The sequence below is a fragment of the Pristiophorus japonicus genome, chromosome 17 (genome assembly GCF_044704955.1).
Source record: "Pristiophorus japonicus isolate sPriJap1 chromosome 17, sPriJap1.hap1, whole genome shotgun sequence".
In the NCBI taxonomy this organism is placed as follows: Eukaryota; Metazoa; Chordata; class Chondrichthyes; family Pristiophoridae; genus Pristiophorus; species Pristiophorus japonicus.
The window spans coordinates 24,216,600-24,240,708 of NC_091993.1; the positions used below are offsets into that span (position 1 = coordinate 24,216,600).

At 44.6% G+C, this 24,109-nt stretch overlaps 1 protein-coding gene across 1 annotated transcript in view; it reads right to left on the reverse strand.

Moving 5' to 3' along the window:
• ctc1 (CTS telomere maintenance complex component 1) overlaps nucleotides 1-23,015 on the reverse strand; it is a 68,373-nt gene extending 45,358 nt beyond the window's left edge. The window contains exons 1-9 of the mRNA XM_070859118.1: nucleotides 22,781-23,015; nucleotides 20,474-20,664; nucleotides 18,166-18,430; nucleotides 16,590-16,819; nucleotides 14,253-14,394; nucleotides 12,360-12,692; nucleotides 11,067-11,195; nucleotides 2,903-3,129; nucleotides 1,348-1,525 (exon numbers count right to left, since the gene is read on the reverse strand). Of these exons, the coding sequence (XP_070715219.1) occupies nucleotides 1,348-1,525; nucleotides 2,903-3,129; nucleotides 11,067-11,195; nucleotides 12,360-12,692; nucleotides 14,253-14,394; nucleotides 16,590-16,819; nucleotides 18,166-18,430; nucleotides 20,474-20,664; nucleotides 22,781-22,822 (1,737 nt within the window). The 5' untranslated portion in view covers nucleotides 22,823-23,015. The remainder of the gene's footprint in view (nucleotides 1-1,347; nucleotides 1,526-2,902; nucleotides 3,130-11,066; nucleotides 11,196-12,359; nucleotides 12,693-14,252; nucleotides 14,395-16,589; nucleotides 16,820-18,165; nucleotides 18,431-20,473; nucleotides 20,665-22,780) is intronic.
• Nucleotides 23,016-24,109: the final 1,094 nt, after the last annotated feature.

Below are 24,109 nucleotides of genomic sequence, written 5' to 3' on the forward strand. Positions count from 1 at the left end.
TTCCTAATTTACAGATGGAGGAAACTGCAGCTCAGCCAAGAATGAAAGCTTTTAAAATTCAGGGACGAGATGTCAAGAAATGCACAGAGTGGCCATGTGCAGTTCTCCTCCACACAGCAAGTTCACAACCTTGCTTGGGTTATCCCCACAATGAGAAGGGGAAAAGTGGAGGACATGTCACACCAGGTTAGAGATACATAGCTCCCATGCACCACATAGAGCAGTGCTGGCAAGCAACTGGAGCAGCTTCCTGTGCTTCAGTTGGGGGCACAATATACAGGTCAGGGACAAACCTCAAAGATGGGAGAAAATTATAAAATAAATTGGGGGGCGGGGGGAGAAAGAGAAAAGAGGGAAATAAAAATTGAAGCAAATAACTCCCACAGAAACAAAATGTAACAATTTGACTATAGTCAATTACAACTGGGCAGTAAACACTTTAATGTCCCCAGCCTAGGTAAGGGATGAGAGAGTGTGGGGCCGGGGGGGGTGGGGCGGTAGGAACAACTATTCATTCCTGCTGTTCTCTGGTCCATGTGGACGTGCTGGGCGTCGGCATTGCATTGAGCTCATCCATAATAGGCCCCAGGGTCAAATCATCTGATATTCACTGTCTAAAGTTCACACATTAAGACTACTACTACTTGCATTTACATAGCGCCTTTCATATTGAAATGGCGAAGTATTTTACATCGTGAATTATTTTTCTTTTTGAAGTGGAGTGACAATTTTTACAGGCAAATGTTACAGCCGTTTACACCAGTGACATCCCACATCAGCTGTGAAGAGCTTCTCGGGAGATACTGAATGGACAGCAGCACCAAAAAACTCAACAAAGGGCTAAAATGGGGAGAAAATTGAAAGGGAGAAAGCAGAGGAAAGTCTTTATTGAACCAACTTTAGTGTTAGGCAGTATTCAAAAATTCCACATGTACAAGTTACTCTCCAGCTTTGTAATTGCAATCGAAGCATTATCAGGTCCCTCAATGTTCAACTGATTAAGTTGAATCTCACAGACCATGAACTGGATCAGTAATAGGAGTACTAAAATTAGCTTTGGCTTCTCCGAGTTAGGAGGAGATAATTGGCCAGGGTTTCTGTTCCCAATTCATGCCATGCTTTGATCAAGAGGACAGGATTCACTTGTCTGAGCTCTTGGGTGAAAAGCAGCCACATGGGCAAGGTATTAAAGGACTGCAAGAGAAGAAAGTCAGCTGGGGGAAAAAAGGGGTTGGGGAAATGTTCAGGAGCACTGAAATGATTTTTTTTTTAATGGTAACTATCAATTAAGACACATTAACTCATACTTAATGCTCAGTAGCCTCGCAAAGTTGAATGCATAAATACCTCTTTAAGGGGACAGTGATGTGACTCGGCCAGTATCTCCTGGTAGATTTCTCTCGTTGGTTTAGCTACTAAATTCCACCTAGTATATTTCAGAATATAGCTGAAAAATGTCCCAATGATCCCAGTATCACTGCTGCACATTAGCATGCGACGCTGAGAGAGAAAGCGAGGGCAGAACCTACAATAGAGAAAGAGATGACAGTGACTTCTTATAAACCCATGGCAGTGTAGTAACTGGTTTCTTTTTAACTTTCTCCATTTAATAATTGTCCCAACTTTCTACAGAGGTATAACTAAAGGAATAGAAAGATGAAGCAAAGAGAACAGTCATTCGGTGTTTGCTGTGTATTGTCAAAATATGAATTTCATACCTAACTATGAAAGTAATCTGGATTTTACATACGCAATGCATAAAAGCAGGCATTTCAGAACATTTGTATCGCAAAGAGAAGGAGAGAAAGATTTATAAAGCTAAACAGATAAATCAATAGAAGCTGCTCTGAATGACCATACAACTTTTCCCTGATTTATATTATACAGGTGTAGCAGAGGAGGGGGTGATAGACCATCGTACATTGGAAAAGCACCAAGACAGGCAATTAAAATTAAAATCAATCAGCATCAGGATTCACCCAAAGGTAAAAAAAAAAAGTTCTGTCGGTGATTTTGGGGATGTCATTTGGACTAACTGCTTTGCAAAGAACATTTTAAAAAAAGACAGCTGACAGGTTTACATTGAAATTATTGGTATATTTTAAATGTCATAAAAATATATATATATTTTAAATCTGTCTCATATATTTTGGCCCCCCCAATCCCAAAAAAGAAAAATGGAAGGGAAAATTGAGAGAGAAAAAAGTGAGAAAGAAGAAAGGGGACAAGTGAAGGAAGAAAGGGGGCAAGTGAAAGAGAAAGGGAGAGACCATTGTCCGGAGTTTATTTGGATAGCCACTGATGCAGTCAAGCACATAACCAAGAGTGCATCAATGCATTCAAATAAATCATCACTTGGACATTTTGTTCTTATAACAACAGGATGCGCTGGTCCTTGTAAAATGACTAGTTTAAATCACATCTGTCAAAGGCAAAACAACTAAATGTTGAAAATAAAGAACAAACTGAGGAATAAGGCACCCTCCATAAGCTACGCCTAAACAGTGCTATGCAGGATAACAACTGCTGGAGTATATTTCAAGTACTTAAACCATCTCCACATTTGGAAGATGTTAATAAAACCCTTGATCTACTGCTGCAGGTCACACTCCAGCCTAAGCATCATCTTTTATTAATGTATCCATTACATCTTCTTTTGGTCGCCACAGGTTGGATTGATTATATCGATCAGAAGGCAATGAGGGAATAATAAAGAAAAATGGACAGCCCCACAAGGTGCAAAAATTACAGGAAGATAATCCACACATTTGTAATTTAATAAGCTACAGTGCAAACTACCAAACCACTTTGTACATGTTATTTATCTAGATGCGTATACATAGGCACACAGATGTACCAGGTCTATTTGTTCAATTGAGCAGCAGTTAGTTCTATGATTTACCTTTGTACAAGTGTTTCTACAATGTGAACGACCCACAAATAACTGGGCAGGTCCAGGTTGTACTTGAACAACAGGCTGATGTATATGTTGCATCTGGGAGAGAAGGGCTGATATTCTGCACTAAGCATTGAAAACTTGGTGACCACCAACATACCCCTCAGGCAGCAGCAAAGCAGAATTCGTGGGAAATGGTCAGATGCTTTCATGTGCAAGTGGGCATCATGGACCTACAAAAAAAATCCATAGCTTCATATATAATGACAGCACCGACATTTCTCATTCTACATTTACTTTCAACCTTTCTACCGTTTTTCAGCTTTAAATTACTGTCCATTATTGAATAAAGCAAAATAAAACCCTGCAGATTTAGAGTTTTACAAAAGCTTATCAATTCTCTCAGACATGGTGTCACCAGGATTGATTAGCATACTGGTACCAACACCCTGTAGGTGAAAAAAAACACACTTAAGCTAATATGCTTTAATGTTGTTCGATACTCTATCATCCCCTTTATTTGCTTCCAGCACTGTCACCTGTCGTCACCAGTACTTTGCCCTAGTGTTTTGAGTTGAAAATGTTCCGTGCAACCAAACTCAAGTTCAAAAGGACAAAATCTGTAATTGTACTTCTGGACATTTTACAGCTCAAGTGACTATAGTACAAAAATTTCACACACCCTATTATGCTTTACTGAAAACCTAGTGAGAAAAAAAAAAACACAATGTGACTGCATGAAATCATATACTTTACTAATCTGAGTAATATCATCATCATAGGCAGTCCCTTGGAATCAAGGAAACATGCTTCCACTCCTGAAGTGAGTTCTTTGGTGGCTGAAAAGTCCAATCCCAGAGCCACAGACTCAGTCACAGGTGGGACAGATAGTCGTTGAGGAAAGGGGTGGGTGGGACTGATTTGCCGCACGCTCTTTCCGCTGCCTGCACACTCTTGGCGTTGAGACTCTAGGTGCTCAGCGCCCTCTCGGATGCATTTCCTTCACTTAAGGCAGTCTTGGGCCAGGGACTCCCAGGTGCCAGTGGGGATGTTGCACTTTATCAGGGAGGCTTTGAGGGTGTCCTTGTAGCATTTCCGCTGCCCACCACCTTTGGCTCATTTGCCGTGAAGGAGCTCCGAGTAGAGCACTTGCTTTGGGAGTCTCGTGTCTGGTATGCGAACTATGTGGCCTGCCCAGCGGAACTGATCGAGTGTGGTCAGTGCTTCAATGCTGGGGATATTAACCTGAATGAGGACACTGATGTTGGTGCGCCTGTCCTCCCAGGGGATTTTTCGGATCTTGCAGAGACATTGTTGGTAATATTTCTCCAGCAACTTGAGGTGTCTACTGTACATGGTTTATGTCTCTGAGCCATACAGGAGGGCAAGTATTACTACAGCCCTGTAGACCATGAGCTTGGCGGCAGTTTTGAGGGCAGAGTCTTCAAACGCTCTTTTCCTCAGGCGGCCAAAGGCTGCACTGGCGCACTGGAGGCGGTGTTGGATTTCGTCGTCGATGCCTGCTCTTTTGATAGGAGGCTCCCAAGATATGGGAACTGGTCCACGGTGTCCAGGGCCCGCCGTGGATCTTGATGACTGGGGGGGCAGAGCTGCGTGGTGAGGACAGGCTGGTGGAGGACCTTTGTCTTACGGATGTTCAGCATAAGACCCATGCTTTTGTGCGTCTCAGTAAATACGTCGACTATACACTCATAATAAAGGATGAAACTGAATACTGTGACCAATGAACAAATGTGACCTTAGCTCCTTTAATAAGACTCCAGAGTACAGGTACCTCGTGGGTGGCCTGCTTATATACAGTGCTCCCAAGAGATGCTGGGATCCCTTGGGACTCCAACAGGTAGGCCCTCTGGTGGTCATGTGATACAGGTTGCAAGGGGTTAAATACATATCACTCCCTCAAAATTAATAGTACACTTATTTACAGGGTGAGACGATCTGGGGCTTTTCGCTCCCTTGTCAATCGTCTCGGTACAAATGTGGGTGTGGGTGAGTTGGTCAGTTCTTCACTGTGCTGCTGGGCAGCCGGCCTTGCCGGGCTGCTGGGGATGTTGAGTTCAGCTTCGTGGTCAACCATGATGTCGGTTGCCACTTGCGTGTGTGTGTTGGAGGGTCAAAGTTGGTGGTGTCTTCTTCGGGTTGTTCATAGCTGTTGGTGAACCGCAATTTGATTTGGTCCAAATATTTTCTGCATGTTAGTCCATTGGCCTATTTGACCTGAAACACCCTACTCCCTTCTTTGGCTATGACCCTGCCAGCGAGCCATTTGGGACCATGTCCATTATTGAGTACAAACAGTGTCATAGACCTCAATATCGCGTGACAAATTTGCGCAGTCACAGCACACACTTTGTTGATGCCGCAAGCCCTCCATGTGATCATGGAGATCAGGGTGGACAAGAGAGCCTTGTTTTGAGCGCCCTTTTCAAGAGCAGCTCGGCTGGGGGAACTCTGGTGAGTGAGTGGAGTCTGGTGCGGTAGCTGAGCAGCACTCGGGACTGTCGGGTCTGCAGGGAGCCTTCCGACACGCGTTTCAAGCTTTGCTTGATGATCTGAACTGCCCGTTCTGCCTGGCTGTTGGATGCGGGCTTGAACGGGGCAGATGTGACATGCTTGATCCCATTGCGGGTCATGAATTCCTTGAATTCAGCACAGGTGAAACACGATCCATTGTCGCTGACTAGGACATCAGGCAAGCCGTGTGTGGCAAACATGGCTCGTAGGCTTTCAATGGTGGCCGTGGACGTGCTTACAGACATTATTGCACATTCAATCCATTTTGAGTAAGCATCCACGACAACCAAGAACATTTTGCCTAGAAATGGGCCCGCATAGTACACGTGAATCCTCGACCACGGTTTGGAGGGCCACGACTACAAACTTAGCGAGTGCCTCTCTGGGAGCATTGCTCAGCTGGGAGGAAATGTTGCACTGGCGCATGCATGACTCTAAATCGGAGTCAATGCCGGGCCACCACACATGGCATCTGGCTATGGCGTTCATCATTACAATGCCTAGGTTGGTGCTGTGCAGTTCACAAATGAATGTATCTCTGCCTTTTTTGGGCAAGACCACGCGATTACCCACAACAGATAGTCTGCCTGCAGGGACATTTCGTCTTTGCGCTGTGGAGCGGATTAATCGCCTCCTGCATCTTCGCTGGGACACTGGACCAGCTCCCATGGACACCAGTTTTTTTTTTTAAAACCAAGGACAGTAAAGGATCCTGGCTGGTCCAGGTCCTGATCTGGCGAGCCGTAATGGGTGACTTTTCATTTTGAATGCATCCATTACCACGAGCAAGTCCGCAGGCTGTGCCAATTCCACCCCGGTGGTGGGCAATGGTAGCCGACAGAGCATCAGCGCAGTTCTCTGTGCCCGGTCTGTGGCGGATTACATAGTTGTATGCTGACAGCGTGAGTGCCCATCTTTGGATGCAGGCAGAGGCATTGGTGTTAATCCCTTTGCCCACAGAGAAGAGTGATATGAGCGGCTTGTGGTCAGTTTCAAGCTCAAACTTGAGACCAAACAAATACTGGTGCATTTTTTTTAACCCCGTAAACTTACGCCAGAGCCTCTTTTTCCAATCATGCTGTGGGCCCTTTCGGCCTGGAACAAATTCCTGGACGCCAAGTGACCGGTTGCAAAATCCCCGATTCGTAACACACACCCGACCCCGTATGACGAAGCATCGCAAGTAGCACTAATTGTTCACAAGGGTTATACAGGACAAGCAGTTTGTTTGAACACAACAAATTTCTGGCTTTCTCAAAGGCAGCCTCTTGTGAATTCCCCCATAGCCAGTCGTCTCCCTTGCGCAGTAGCACATGTAGAGGTTCTAGCAGGGTGCTTAACCTAGGTAGGAAATTACTGAAATAGTTAGGGAGTCCCAGGAACAACCGCAGCTCCGTCACGTTCTGCGGTCTCGGCACGTTCTTGATGGCCTCCGTCTTGGCATCAGTGGGTCTAATGCCATCTGCTGCAATTCTTCTTCCCAAGAACTCTACCTCCGGCACCAGGAAAACACACTTCGAGCGTTTCAACCTGAGTCCCACGCGATCCAACCGACTAAGAACCTCTTCCAGATTCTTCAAGTACTCAATGGTGTCCCGACCTGTAACCAGTATGTCGTCCTGGAAAACCACGGTGTGAGGAACCGACTTTAGCAGGCTCTCCATGTTCCCTTGGAAGATTGCCGCAGCCGACCGAATCCCGAACGGGCATCTGTTATAGATGAACGGACCTTTGAGAGCGTTGATGCAGGTGAAGCCTTTCAAAGACTCTTCCAGCTCCTGTGTTACGTAGGCCGAGGTCAGGTCCAACTTGGTGAACGTCTTCCCTCCAGCCAGGGTTGCAAATAGGTCGTCTGCCTTGGGTAGCGGGTACTGCAGTGAGAAACGGTTAATCGTTACTTTATAGTCCCCACAAATTCTGACTGTGCCGTCCTCTAAGTACCGGGACAATCGGACTGACCCACTCGTTGAATTCCACCAGCGTAATGATGCCTTCTCGCTGCAGCCTGTCCAGCTCAATTTCCACTTTCTCACACATCATATATGGTACCGCCCGTGCATTGTGGTGGGTGGGTTGTGTACCGGGAGCCAAATGGATCTGCACTGTCGCCCCCGAGAAGTTTCCAATGCCTAGCTCGAACAATGATGGAAATCTGTTCAGAACCTGGGCACATGAGGCGTCGTTGACGGACGAAAGCGCTCGGATGTCGTCCCAGTTCCAGCGGATTTTTCCTAGCCAGCTTCTGCCAAACAGTGTGGGGCCATCCGCTGGTACGATCCACAGTGGGAGTTAGTGTTCTGCTCCATCATAGGAGACTTTGACTTCTGCACTGCCAATTACAGGGATTAGTTCCTTGGTTGGTGTGAATGGAGCTGAGCTTGGGCCTGTGTGCCTTGTTGCATCACAGCCTGTCGAAGGCCTTTTTACTCATTATGGACTGACTCGCACCAGTGTCCAGTTCCATAGATATTGGAATTCCGTCCAGTTCAACTTTCAACATTATTGGTGGACATTTCGTGGTGAGCGCGTGTACCCCCGTACACTTCTGCCTCCTCTATACGAGTCTCCAATTCAGCCTGATCCACGGTGGATCGATCTTCCTCTGCAAAGTGGTGGTTTGCAGTAGTTGCAGCTTGCCTGCACATTTGCTGGAGGTGTCCCATTATTCTGTAGCCGTTGCACGCATAGTGCTTGAAGTGGCATTGATGGGGCCCGATAATCACCTCCACAACGCCAACAAGTTGTTAACTGCCTCGCATTAACGATTGATGGCGGACTCTGGGTCATCTGAGGTCGTGCAGCAGCAGCCGGCGTATATGTTCTGCCATGTGCATTCCTGCTCGAAAACGACCTTACTTTGTGCACAGTACTGGCCGAAACCTCTTTACTCTACGAAATCTGTTTGGTATTGTCTCTGGTGGACATAAATGCCTGGGCTATCGTTATGGCTTTGCTTAGATTCGGAGTTTCAACAGTCAACAGTTTGCGAAGGATTACCTCATGGCTAATGCCCAGTACAAAAAAGCATTTGTTCGAGGAATCCCTCAAATTCACAATGTCCTGCGAGGCACCTTAGTTCGGTGACATAGCTCGCCACTTCCTGGCCCTCCGACCGTTGACATGTGTAGAACCAACATCTCACCATCAAAACGCTTTCCTTAGGATTAAGGTTCTCCCAGACCAGCATACACAATTCTTTATAGGATTTAGTTGTTGGTTTTACCGGAGCTAGAAGATTCTTCATGAGGCAATAGGTTGTTGCCCCACAGACCGTAAGGAGGATCGCCCTTCGTTTGGCAGCCCGTTGGCCACAAAGTATTGGTCGAGTCTCTCCACGAAGGCTTCCCAATCGTCCCCTTCCGAGAACTTCTCCAGGATACCAACTGTGCTTTGCATTTTCACGCAGTTGTTCGTTACCTCGTCGCTAATTGATAGTTTCATCCTTTATTATGAGTGTGATTACTGTGAACAATGAGCAAGTGCGACCTTAGCTCCTTTAATAAGACTCCAGGTATCTATCTCGTGGGTGGCCTGCTTATTTAAAGTGCTCCCAAGGGATGCTGGGATCCCTTGGGACTACAACAGGTAGGCCCTCTGGTGGTAGTGTGATACAACTTGAGGTGTCTACTGTACATGGTCCATGTCTCAGCCATACAGGAGAGCAGATATTACTACAGCCTTGTTGACCTTGGTGCCAGTTTTGAGGGCTCAAACGCTCTTTTCCTCAGGCGGCCGAAGGCTGCACTGGCACACTGGAGGCAATATTGGATCTCGTCGTCGATGCCTGCTCTTGTTGACAGGAGGCTCCCAAGATGTGGGAAGTGGTCCACAGTGTCCAGGACCGCGCCTGGATCTTGATAACTGGGGGGCAGTGCTGTGCGGTGAGGACAGGCTGGTGGAAGACCTTTGTCTTACGGATGTTTAGCCTAAGGCCCATGCTTTCGTACGTCTCAGTAAATACGTCAACTATGTCCTGGAGTTCAGCCTCTATGTGCGCAGACGCAGGCATCGTCCGCGTACTGTAGATCGACGACAGAGGTTGGGGTGGTCTTGGACCTGGCCTGGAGATGACGAAGGTTGAACAGGTTCCCACTGGTTCTGTAGTTTAGTTCCACTCCAGCGGGGAGCTTGTTGACTGTGAAGTGGAGCATGGCGGCAAGAAAGATTGAGAAGAGGGTTGGGGCGATAACGCAGCCCTGCTTGACCCTGGTCCGGACGTGGATTGGGTCTGTGGTGGATCCGTTGATAAGGATCATAACCTGCATGTCGTCGTGGAGCAGGCGGATGATGGTGAAATCACCTGCTGCACCAATAGGAATATTACTTTAAATCTTTAATATCAGAGAGTTCAAAAGGGATATTTTTGCTATCGACCTGTAGCTACGGAGCTGTAAACTCCTAGGGGATGAAATTCAGTGGGCGGTAACTTTTGAAAAGTCAGTAGGAGGTCGAGTGCCAACACAGCCCCCATGAAACGATATAAATGTTGTCATTTCAAATTTGTTTTCAATGAAAGACAGGATTGTTTAACAGCCTCCAACTGAAAACTGTCAAACAGCCTGTCTGCCTATGTGGCAGTAGGCTGCAAACAGTAATGGCCGACTAAATTTTTTTCCAAAGATGGCGCTCCTGCTCCTCCAGTGACTCCCGATTAAAACTGGACAGCTGAAGTCGTCGTCGTCAGCGCCAGGCAGGAAGACAGGGAACGCAACCAAATGTAGCTTCCGGGGCAGTAACAGGGCGCTGCGCAAGGCGATGATGTCATCATCACCAGGCACAGTGGGGTACCTGTTAGTGCCGCCACAAATTCCCCCTCTAAATTTAGCGGGACACACTGTTTTTGCCACGCCCGAAAACTCATCTGCGCCTTGTTAGTGCACACGCGCGCCCCCTCACCCCTCCGCAGGCGCCAATGGGTGACAAAGTACCCGAATTTCGCCCCACTAGTCTTGACTTTTATTTGAAATTTCTCAGATAGTTTTTGCAAACTCCCAGCTGGGCCACAAGATGGAGCCATTTTCAGTTCTCAGAGAAATACAAAAGCTTGTCGGACCTGTCAGCTGATCAACAAGCAGCATTAAGAACAGCCATGGAGAAATGTGTGAACTATGCTTATCAGGAAATGATAACCCACTTATCAGTTGACAGTTCAAAGCAACTTTGTGGAAATGTATTCCTCTCCTTGCTTTCTCTTCCAGTGCATAAGCAAGATAAACAATGAGGACCTTTGGGTTACTGAATAAATAACAGGTACTGGACCACATAAACCTTAAGATCATAAAGTAAGTTATAAAGTGCTGTCCAATGTCAACAGGTGGCTCATCTCAGCAATGCACCACTTTCAAGCATCACATTTGCACCACATTGGCTTACGGTGTCACTTATATATGCAAAGAGATACCTGTAAGCAAAGGGGTTTAGTTCAGCATTATCAGATTATAGATATACAGTTATCCTTTAACCTAAAGGTACACATCTTGGACAACCAACAGATACATTGCAACTACCTCCAGTGCAGGACATCTTCAGCTCTCCAATTTACCTTTCCAGAGGACCCAGTCCATTACAAGCTGCACAGGGAAGGTAGAGAGAGAACTGGAGGGAAAAGTACATTAAAAAAATCAAATATTTATACCTCCACTTGTGCTCCAGGCCGTAAGCCGCGTCCACAATTTACTACTTGTTGGTAGGCCACACAAAGACCAAATTTGCCATCCAGCTCATAAAGGCCTGCTGTAATGTTTAATACCTTACTTATCACACCCTAAAGTTTAAAAAAGAGAAATTAATTGACTAGTCAACACTTCAGAAACACAATCTTCCCAGGCAATGCAGAGATTTGAATATCCAAGAAGGAGAGGGACATAAGTTTACCACATCGAAAGCTCCAAATTCATCATCGAAAAGCAGATCCAAGCAGATCCCAGACACTTCCTCACATAAAGTGATGGATAATTTTGTCGAGCAGCTGCTGCTGTGCATCTTCCAGTGTCCAATTTTGCAACAGGGCTGAAGGAACCATGGAAGGGCTCAAATCAACCACTTTCTGAGCTTTGGTGCAGGAAGACCAACATCAGGCAATATAATTATCTTGAAGAGGATGTCCCAACCCTCCATGAAATTTACTTTCTTCCTCCTCTCCATCTATATAGATTTGCATCTTCTTGATTGCAGAACGCTTAATGGTGCCTCAGATGGTTAAGGTATGCACAGCTGAGACAGGCACACGAGTAAAGTGCCATTTTGATCTTTAGTCCCAGGGGCAGAAATAGCATGCTACACCTTGCCTCAAGACCCCTGAAGTAGGAAAACTGGCAGGACGCTCGCTTCAGACAGCTGTCCAGCAACCCCTGCTGGTAAAGTGCCTGCAGGGGGACATCAGAATAAGGCAGTGTGGGGCTCAGTTGTAATGTTCCCCATGATTAAATGTTCTGCCAACAATCATTGTCTAGGCTCACACAATAATGAATAGCCACTTGTGGGAGGGTACTGAGCAGTCAACTTCTTCAGCAGAAGAGGGCAGGGGAGAAAGTGGTAGAAAACAAAAAACAAGGGCACCACTCCCTCAAAGTATTTTTTCACCCTACCTCATCCTTTTAGGTTCACAGCTTATCACTGGACAATGTTGAGTGACATTGCAGAGGTAGATTTTAAAATTAAAAATCAAAATGACTCAAGCATTTGAAATAAAGTGTAAATCCCTACATACTCAAGGGAAAACAGTAATACAAACTACAATTAGATGCTCAAACCCTCCATACAAGGCTTCCATTCAAAAACAGAGGTTCATTCGCTACAGTTGAGTTACTTTGTAAAGAAATCACAAAGGAGATCACTTCAAAAAGACCTAAAGACTTATCTTGTGACCCTCTGCATATTTAACATTATCCATCCCCCATATTCAAACCAACAGCCATCAAATACTCACACGATAAGAGCATATTTTGGACTCTCTGTCAAACACTTCTTCTATGGTGTTTTGAGTCGACCAGTCCATAGAAGATCTATTCCAAAAAGATTCTTCATTAGAAGCAGGTGCTATTAGCTCACATTTAGAAGACACCTTCATATCTGAAACTTGCATAAATTCTGCCAGTGTTTGTTCTTTCACAAACCCCTCATTATAAAAGTAGAAGTCAGAAAACGACGACACTACAAACACCTTATAATTGGTGCCCTGCAGACTGGAAATGAAGACCTTTGTGATAACGTATTGTTTTGAAACTTCTAAGCAGCAATGCCACATTAGTTTGGCAGGAACCTAAAAAGAGAACACAAAATCAGGACATTCAGGCTGAAAACATCCATAATTTCCATACAATTAAGCATACAATAGCGCAACTCCCCTGCTCATCAAAACCACAATCAACTGATTTGATGAACTGTGATGTGCAAGAACTATCCCTTCAACGATGAGGGGCAAAATGTGGGTGAGATCATGAAAATATTTTGTGTGTCACAAACACGAGAAATACGCGCCATTTTGTCTTCCAATGCACCTCAGCTCTTTTAGTTCATTTTAAAGTGTTATTATTTGAATAAGTATAGCTGTAAAGATAAGGAAGTACACCTGGTGGTGTTCAACACATATCGATATTATGGAATGTCACCAAAGCCCCGGGCTGTCCTGCATGCTATTTTATTCAGAGACCACATAGATCTTGCTGAATTGACAGAGGAAAATCCAATTAAAGCCAATGAAAGTACAGGAATTCACAAAACAAAGCCAATAATTACTCAGTTTCATTGAGGACATTAGTGAACTGCTGCTAGCTGATGAGTTCAAATAGCAAATGTGCAATCATTTACAGTAGCTATGAGGCTCAAAGGGTTTGGTAGCCGAAAAAAAATTAGCCAATGATTATAGGCAACATATTATATTACTACATTTGTCGTGAAGCACAAGATAATTTAGCAAATGTGCCAAGCATTCTGCTAAGCTGATCTATTTGGATTGCAATCTGGCCGTGCAACATTTGTAACAAACAAAATAGAATGTTTGTATGAAATTTCTGTGTCACCTTTTTGGAAAGCTTTAAGCTGCTTATTTAAAATGGATTTCTGCCTTCATTAAGAATTTCATGCAAGCACATTATCTCCTAATATCACACAGCACAACTTGAATGCAGTTACATTTACCCTTCCTCCTTCCACCATTAATATCGTGCCCTGCTACACAGATGCTACAGCCCTCAGGCAGTTCAGATTGGCAACTGGGTGGAGAAGAAGAATCAAACCCATGCGCTCGCTTAGCATTTGTGCTCTGTTGCTTAGGACCAATGTGTTGCCCAATGAATTACGGCAGAAGTTTCGCAACTGATACAAAAGCCAAAACATAGGCCATTCTCACCACTAATAGACAGGCTTTTATTAATTTTAAAGGGAAGGGAAAAGGTTTAAATTAGAGCAGTGATCAAATGTTTGCCCACTGCAGATATTAAACAAATGCCCAGGGACGCCTTGCCATAGCTGCTAAAAAATAGCTGCAGATACCCAAAGAAAAACTCCTGTCGTTGCAGAACTTTTTTTTTTAATTAACAGACAGTACCAGAAATAATGTGCTAATAAATCAACAAATATAGAAAGTTGATAAACAATAGAAATCTAATGAGCTTGAGGATTCCTGGCATTCCCTTGAAAGCCCTCTATTTTGAAAACTTACGGTTAAAGCAAATCACTGCACATGTTCAAAGTGGTAAAAATGTATGAAACATCAACTGATGAACTGGATTTTACAGTACACAATATTTATTACATACGAGTCCAGTTAAAATTCTATTAAAAAATGTAAGCAACTTCCTATGTTTAAGAAAACACACACCTGAACTACAATTGGAAGACAAGTATCAGTTGCAAAGGAGCCGAGAAAGAAAAAGAAGAAGGTTTTCCCTCGGATATTTAAAACCGAACTTAGGCGGCTGAGTTCTCCAGCTACGTTCAGCTTCACTTTATGGCAATGAAACCTTGACAAGATCAGAATACAGTTACTGTCACGTACCATACATAACAGAGGGTTAACAACACAGCAAGAACCAATAAATATCTTCCCAAGAGAAGCTGGCAAATGACAAGATCGACCATCTGGCATTTGTGACTTCACGAGCGAAGATATTGATCACTTCACACCACTGAATCACGCATGTTTATACAGCCGGTTATACACGGAATGAATTCATCTTTTTATACAATTACAAGTCTCATGACTCAAGGAAATCTCCCCAGTTCTCAGACCACTTCACTGGGCAGTCAAAAAAAGAGAGGGGATCCATGTAATCCTATAAAATTGGCATGAGCAATTTATATCACATATCCATAGTATTTATCCATCTGCTCACTGCTGCCTCACAAACCTGAAGCACATGATTAGAGGTTAAAGTTTGAGAGCAATTGATTTAGCACATCAGAATGAACACCAGAGTACACGTTATACCTCAATCTAACATGGTTCCCAGTGAAAGGTCATCCCTCCCAATGAAGGATAGGATGGGTGCTTTTGTGTTTAAAAACTGCAGCTGGCAGCAAACCCTCAGTTCCCTTGCCGCCAGCTGCAGTTACAAATATAAACTGCCTCATTCATCTCGTTTCAGTGGCAGCTTGCATTTTTTGTGGGTCTTGGGAGATGCCATCAGTTCGCTGGCTTTGCTTCTGCCTGCTGCAGATCGAAAGGGTGAAGAGGGCAGAGTGGCACCAGGATGGTACAGTGCCACTCTCCCCAAAAGTGGCGACGGATTGTAAAAGTGCCTTTACCGATACAAGAGCTGGGTCGATTGCCAGTAATGTTCCAACGGCTGAAATTTGCAGGGAGTTAAAAAGAACTTACGTTTATATAGTGCCCTTGACGAAGGGAAACTTCCCAAGGCGCTGCACAGGAACGCAATCAGCCAAAATTGACACCAAGCCAAAGGAGGAGGAGATATTAGGAGGGCTGACTAAAAGCTTGACCAAAGAGCTGGAAGGTGGGATTAGGCTGGGTAGCTCTTTTTTGACCAGCACCGACTCGATGGGCCGAATGGCCTCCTCCTGTGTCGTAATTTTTCCATGATTCTATGATATCCTTCAAGACTTTCCTTAAAACCGGAGTGTGTTTCAGTAGGATTTGAACACAAGAATTTTAAAATTGAGGCGCTGGTCAACTGGGAGCCAGGGCAGGTCAGCAAGCACAGGGCTCATGGGTGAGCAGGAGTTGGTGCCGGTTAGGATACGGGCAACAGAGTTTTGGAAGAGTTCAGGTTTATGCAGGGTGGAGGATGGGAAGCCGGCCAGGAGAGCATCGGAATAATCGAGCCTGGAGCTGACAAAAACCATGAATGAGGGTTTCAGCAGCAGATGGGCTGTGGCGGGGCAGACACAGGCAATGCTGCAGAGGCGGAAGCCGGCGGTAACATAGGCTCAATCAGGCTATTTCGTACACGAAACTTCATTTTGAGCTAAGATATTTTGGGATTTAGGTATTGCGTTGCAAATCTGTTGGTTCATTCTCAAAAACATTTATTGGAAGACCACATAGTGAAATAATTACATCACTTATTTACACTTCTCAGAATTGTCTTCAATAGATGCCATTATAGTACACTGTATAATCATTTAAACACTAATGACTTCTAGTTTGCATAGATTAAAAGCAACTTTCAGCCCATTTAAGTATTTGAAGGCTTTAATTTTGCATAGACTGTGGGTTCCTGATCCAGCAAGGTAAGTAGTTAGAGGGGTCCATTGTCCAGTAAAATTTACCATCCATGCAGCTGATATTTAGCTTTGAGTCAGGAGAGCAGCAGGAATTGGGGTTGTCATGATTTGTTTACAAAAATATATCCTGTTTTTAAAAATGGAAAAATGTAGTTCTTATCTACAATTAAGAATTAATATTTTCAAGTCACATATGACACAAATTTTCACTTTTCTGCACATAATTGATTTGTATATAGTGCAAGTTATCTATTAGCTTCTCTGACTGCATCGAATTGAAGAGGAATGACACGAAACACACTAAAATGTTCTTTTGAAAACGACATGAAATGAACAATTACGTTGATAATATTGGTTTTACTGCAGGGATGCATGAAAGAAACCATGATTGCCACAAAATAGAGGAAAAGGACTTGAGCATCACTTGACTATTAAAATGACATTTAAGCATCTTTCTCTATGCATGTCCTACCCTTTGTCCAGGAGATGAATTGCTGAATCTGGCAGTAAAGCATTTATGGTGCTTGGTCCCAAAAGGCTGCCCACCAACAGTTTTGGAAACACGAGGAAAGGTGCTTCTGTTATCTCAAGATAGCCAGCTTCTGTCCCATTGGGTCTCCAAACTGCACCACTCAGAGGAATATAACTCCAGCTTGGAAACAGTATGAAATGCCCCAGCCACTGCAGATCCAGTTTGATAATCTAGCCACAAATTGCATCATAAAAGGAAAGGCAAAAAGATAAATAACGCTGTTTAAATTTTACATGTCACAATAAAGTTTCAGATTAAATAAAACAAATTATCCACCAAGGAAAAATTCACAACAGTCAATTTTCCACACAATTATCTGCAAATATGTTCATGGGAAACCTGACTTAGATTTACAGGAGCCATCTAAAACAGAAGCAGAATGCTTTCATTTTTCAGACTGTGGGTTTGTGATCTAACAGGATAAATGGTTATGTACAAGTCCACTGGCTGGTAGAATTAACCATCTGTGCAGCTCTGATATTTAACTTAGGGTCAGCAGACCAGCAGGAATTGGGTTGCCAGGATTTTTTCCCAAAATCTTTAAAAATGGAAAAATGCGGATCTTATCGCTGCAAACTGGGAATGATTAATAGAAATATACCAATCAGAAAGTAAAACCTCACAATGTCGGACTAAATGGGGAGGGGGGGGCTCTTAATTTTTTGCTAATTTCCACTATTCACCTGGGATATCTGGTCTCCTCCATTGGGGCGCTGTCATGAATGGCCTGTTGCGTTTGTTTTGCAGTGGAATCCACATTTCGTGATCACCATTTGTAGTGATCACTCTGATATAATACTCAGAATTAAATTTCCATTTCGATTAAATCTGTACATTTCTCATTCGCTGCACTGATCAGGTGTGTGCTGAACTTCCGATGAAGAATGCACTTCATTTGTTGGTCTCAGCTCAAAACTGGCACTCAACAGACAGCCGGGCAGACAGCTGCAGCAGCACACACAGAAGTGCCGGTGAGCAGCAGTGACTGGCAATGTAAAACAGCTGATCAATAAGCTTGGCTGGAGTTCCAGTGTCCTGCTCAGCATACCTGCAGTATTGCAGATCTATAGCAGCTGGCTGAACAGCACTCAAGTTGACTGTTCATCTGCACTTTAAACAGCCGAGCAACATACAATGCCAGTTTCAGCACAAGAGCTGTCCCGCAGGCCATTGTGGAAATGTCATCTGATTCCGTGCTTCTTTGGGGACCTATCCAAACTGATTACTGTAACTAGATTCCACTGTCATTTTTTTTTTAAACTGTGGTGCAATTTTATCGAAGAGTGGATTCTGAAGAAACTGTGGTTCTACTTTCAGTTTAAGCAGCCTGTTGACAAATTCTGAATAAATTCTTCAATTTGACCAATTTCCCACTCCTGACAGCGGGTAGAATTTTGTCACTTTCCACCATCACACCACATAATCCAATAAACTCGTTAAGATGCCAAAACTAGTCGGCAGCAAAACTTGTCTGCACAATGGCCTCCTGCAAGTAGGTTTATCAATTTCAGTTTACCTCACAAGATATAAATCCGCTCTTGTCCTGCAAGTATAAGTTTCCATCGCTCTGCTTTTCTGCACACTCTGAAGTACTCGTAGTGAGAGAGATCTTGTCTGTCAGAACACCGCACAGCAGCAGGTTTGTGCGACTGAGTGGCTGGTGATGGACTAGAAAACTTTCTTTGTGCAGTGTCCACTGCTTGAACCGACTAGTGCTCCACGTTAGTTGACTACAGCACGGAGTCTTCTGCTGGGACTGAAGTTCCGAGAGGGATATAAATCTGCAACATAATCATCGCTCGTTAGTGGGCAAGAAGATGGAGCCAATCCAAACTCTACCCAAGCTAAATAAACACTTATCAACATGACAATGATATGCAAGCCTTAATCAGATGACACTTGGTGACCAACAGGAGGATCTGGAAATATATAGCATTTTGGTCAGCATATGAAAAGAGAAAATGGAATCTTGATCAGATCTGGCATGGGTGGACACCAGAATGACCTGCTCTGCATTCCCAGTACTTTGGGGTATTCTTTCAGCTTTCCAACATTTGTAGTATTCCCTTTTGTCTCCAGTTAACAATCAACATAGCGGACAAGGCTCTTTTTCACACCGGCTCATGTGCTCAACCATCACCCCTGTCTACATTGGCTTCCGGTTAAGCAATGCCCAGATTTCAAAATTCTCATCCTTATTTAAAATTCCTCCATGGCCTCGCCCCTCTCTATGATCTCCTCCAGCCCCTCCACCACCACGATGTCTGCGCTACTCTAATTCTGCCCTCTGGAGCATTCCCGTTTATAAATCGCTCAACCATTGGTGGCCGTGCCTTCTGTTGCCTGGGCCCTAAGCTCTGGAACTCCCTGCCTAAACCTCTCCATCTCTCTTTCCTCCATCTCTCTTTCCTCCTTCAAGATGCTCCTTAAAACATACCTCTTTGACTAAACTTTTGGTCACCTGCGCTAATTTCTACTCATGTAGCTTGGTGCCAAATTTTTATCTCCTAATACTCCTGTGAAGCACCTTGGGCCGTTTCGCTACGTTAAAGGCGCTATATCAATGCCAGTTGTTACTGCTGAATAGCAACATCCAGATACTCTATACCCTGGCGCATGAACAAATCCCACACTGGTCACTGAGCACCCAGAGGATGGGATAAGGTGCTGTGTTGAAGCAAATTCTTTTTTTGTGAATACAACTGGATCTATAAGTTAGATTAAATCACAAGGCACTGAATTAACCAGCACATGGCAGGGCCGTTGAAATACACAAAGATAATTACAGATGAGGCAAGCCATCAGCCCATCTGTTTCATCCTAGTCCAGAAATCTATGGTCACTGCATCAAAGCACTTAACTGCCGCTTGAATGATTCCAGAGCTTTTGTCTCCACGACTTTCCTCGGAAGATCAAGGGACATCATGACAACTTGTATTTATATAGCACCTTTAACGTTATCAAACAAACTTTTACAGAGTGCCACATAAGGAGATATTGGAACAGATGACCAAAAGCTTGGTCAAAGAGGTATGTTTAAAAGAGCGTCTTAAAGCAGGAGAGGTAGAGAGATGGAGAGTTGGAGAGTTTTAGGAAGGGAATTCCAAAACATAGGGCCTATATTAACATAATAAGGACTGTAACTGTGGCAAGCACTATACCCTTTCTCCAGCAGAATTATGTTGCAATGTGTGTATTTAAGTACACTGGTTAACAACATTCCCAGTAACCATGTATTCAGTCGCAGGAAATTTAAAATAATGGTTTGAACACAATTTGAGCGCAGAAATTTATCCCATCGAATATCATACATACTTTAAACCATATGGATTGCGTTAATTGCATAGCTTCGCAAGCTGCAAGGTTTCTTCTTCACAACATTCGCCTCTTTCTCCAAGGCAAGCCTTTCACCCAGATAACCTGGAAGGTTGGAGCTTTGAAGTCAAGCATATGCTGCATCCTCCCTGCTACATAATAATTCCTTTGCTCAAGAAATGCAGCCAAAAGTGGGGCAAAATTCATCAGACATAGCACAAATGAATTAAAAGCAAGCCCTGGGACTCAAAATCTCTCAAGCAAGTTTAAAGCAAGCGCTCTGAAGCTTGGCAGCTATATTGTTTCATGACAGAAACTCTAGCACTATAAATGTACTGGATAAAAACGAAAACCATGAATGCTAGAAAGTAGAAAATGCTGCAAGTGCACAAGTCAATCAGTAACTGAAAGAGAAATATAGATTATGTGCCCAATGTGTCCCTTCATCAGAACAGAACTACGCCAAGAATGTAATTAAATTTAGTAATTAGATTTTTTGTTCACAGTACCTGTAGCTTAAAGGTAGAAAAAGTCCATCTTTCCCTTGATGGCAACAGGGATTACTGCAATTGTGACAAATTCTGCACAGGCACTGAAAAAGACACCTGCTCAACTCCTTGCAGGTAATTTCAGAATCTCCAGCTACAGAAAGGAGGTTCTCTTCTGCAAACTTGTACAAATTCTGGAGCCACTGAACATCCTGTAAGACAATGTAAGAAAGAATGTCATCTCACAGCCAGTATCTCAATGCGCAAGGTTATTCTAAACCAAGTCTTCAAAACTGTGGTGATCCTGATGCACAGCAAAACTGTATTTAGGGCACCACCATTAATCTGTTGTAACATGCATTTTACAAAGGAAAGCTTTTATTCTGTTATCAAGACAACCATAAACACAGTGGTAAATGAGAATTCACAATATAGACATGTCAACACACACCTCATCAGCTACGATCCCATCTTCTGCCCCTATTCTATCCCCACATACATTTCTGGACCACAACCACTGAGTTAATCATCATCACACAGTCCTTATGAGCAGAATGGAGGGAGCTTTATTCGGCATCTAACTATATGCTGTATTTGATTTGGCAGTGCTTAATGGAGGCATATAAAGATAACTCTAAAGTAAGCTGAACTGCTGGTCCATTTCTGGGGCTGTATTACAGGCTCAAGTCTTTTTGCTTGTTTCAGTACATGTTCAGCATTGGAGCCAACCTCCAAACCTGACAGCTCGAAAAGAGCCATGGTGACCACGACCTATTGGAGCTAGCCAGCAAAAGAACTACCCTAACTGACTACAGTGGAGAGTGCCATTGCTTGTGTTATGAATGCTGCTAAACATATGCAGAAAAACATATTTTTATGCAGCCCCCAGCACCAACTAATAATCAAGTCAAATCCAACACATAGCCACTGCAGAACGCCTGTCTCCAACCCTCAATCACTCACTGTCTAACAGCACTATCAGCTCAGGTTGTTGGTTGGGAGAGAGCCAGCCACTATTAGTGTTAGTGAGACCTGTTGAACCTGAATCCTGATCCCTCCCTCGTTTGCCTTGGAAACAGACCCTGACTATAAAACCCAACTTAAGTCAATTTGGGACCCAGGGAAGCTGCTGGAATACGTAGTATTATGAGAAAAAATTTGATACCAAGCCACATAAGGAGGAATTAGGGCAGGTGACTAAAAGCTTGGTCAAAGAGGTAGGTTTTAAGGAGCATCTTGAAGGGGGAAAGAGGTAGAGAATTGCAGAGATTAGGGCCCAGGCAACAGAAGGGACGGCCACCAATGGTCGAGCGATTATAATCAGGGATGCTCAGGAGGGCAGAATTAGAGCAGCGCAGACACCTCAGAGGTTGTGGGGCTGGAGGACATTACAGAGATAGGGAGGGTGGGGGGCGTTATCACATTATCGTATCTGATCATCACATTGCTGTATGTGGGAGTTTGCTGTGCGCAAATCGGCTACTATCTTTCCCACATTACAAGTGACTCACACTCCAAAAAAAAGTACTTCATTGGCTGTGAAGCGCTTTGGGTCGACCCGAGATCACGAAAGGCCCTATATAAATGAAAGTCTTTCTCCAAGTAAGTGGCTTACTGCAAGATGGCAAATGTCCCAGAGATAATGCCAATGATGCATTTCTATGTACAGTAGACACCTCAAGTCACTGGAGAAATATCACCAGCAACGTCTCCGCAAGATCCTGCAAATCCCCTGGGAGGACAGACGCACAAACATCAGAGTCCTCGTCCAGGCCAACATCCCCAGCATTGAATCACTGACCACACTCGATCAGCTCCACTGGGCAGGCCACATTGTCCGCATGCCAGACACGAGACTCCCAAAGCAAGCGCTCTACTCGGAACTCCTTCACGGCAAACGAGCCAAAGGCGGGCAGAGGAAACGTTACAGGGACACTCTCAAAGCCTCCCTGATAAAGTGCGACATCACCACTGACACCTGGGAGTCCCTGGCCAAAGACCGCACTAAATGGAGGAAGTGCATCCGGGAGGGCGCTGAGCACCTCGAGTCTCATCGCCGAGAGCATGCAAAAATCAAGTGCAGGCAGCGGAAAGAGCGTGCGGCAAACCAGTCCCACCCTCCCCTACCCACAACGACTATCTGTCCCACCTGTGACAGAGATTGTAATTCCCGTATTGGACTGTTTGGCCACCTAAGGACTCATTTTTAGAGTGGAAGCAAGTCTTCCTCGATTCCGAGGGACTGCCTATGATGATAACTATGGATTCACCCCCAAGTTATTTTAGTTGAATGAGGGATGTTAAGGAAGGAAGGAGTGTCACACTCACAACACTGCTCAGCTGCCCAAACCCAGCCACAAACTCCTCCATTATCACTCAATGCATCTGGGCAGCGGCTGCACAACTTGCGCTCAGGATTCATCGACAGAAAATATACTGAAACGGAGCGGGAGAAGTCAAAACAAATGGAACTGTGCGGGCCGGGCCTTGCACATTGGGCCTACGCCTCTCTCGCCCTGATGAATTTTCGAACCCAGGCTCCAGCTTTCGCCACCCGTCCTCTTCGGCCAACCGCCAGCAACTGAGCGCGCCCGCCCGCGCAGGCGCCTGAAAGGCACGTAGCTGCACGACGTCACCACGCCCCGCAGCCGCAGGCCCAGCCTCGCTCTGGTGCCCCCTGCCTGTGAGGCTCCAGACGCAAGCCGTGGTGCAATTGCCCACGGCAACCGCTGGGGGCAGCCCGAGAACAGACCCAACCCGTGATGCAATTGCCCACGGCAGCCGCTGGGGGCAGCCCGAGAAGCCAGCTTCAATCAGAATGAAGGCAAAAGCTAAATACTGTGGGTGCTGCGAAATCTGAAAGAGAAACAGAAAATTGCTGGAAATGTATCTGTTTTTTTGCCTTACAACACTGCTGTGGAGTTCAATTACAGTCTCTGTCACAGGTGGGACAGACAGTGGTTGAAGGAAAGGGTGGGTGGGGAGTCTGGTTTGCCACATGCTCCTTTCACTGCCTGCGCTTGGTTTCTGCATGCTCTCGAGCCTGCTCCGCCATTTAATAAGATCATGGCTGATCTTAATATAAATAGGTCTGTGATATAAATAGAAGTAGTTGTTGCTGTTGAAATACTCAGCAAGACTTGGATTTATATAGCACCTTTTATGACTACCGGACGTCTCAAAGCGCTTTACAGCCAATTAAGTACTTTCCGAGTGTTGTCACTGTTGTGATGCAGAGGCACTGGAGAGGATGCAAAAGAGATTTAAAGGATGATACCAGAAATGCGAGGTTGTACCTATCAGAAAAAGATGAACAGGCTGGTTCTCTTTTCTCTTGAAACAAGAAGGGGTGACCTAATAGAGGTCTTTAAAATTATAGAAACATAGAAAGTAGGTGCAGGAGTAGGCCATTTGGCCCTTCGAGCCTGCACCACTATTCAATATGATCATGGCTGATCATGCAACTTCAGTACCCCATTCCTGCTTTCTCTCCATACCCCTTCATCCCTTTAGCCATTAGGGCCACATCTAATTCGTTTTTGAATAAGGGCCACGTCTAACTCCCTTTTGATAGGTTTTGATAGAGTAAACACAGAGCGAATGATTTCACTTGTGGGAAAGAGCAAAATTAGAGGCCATCAATGTAAGATAGTATCC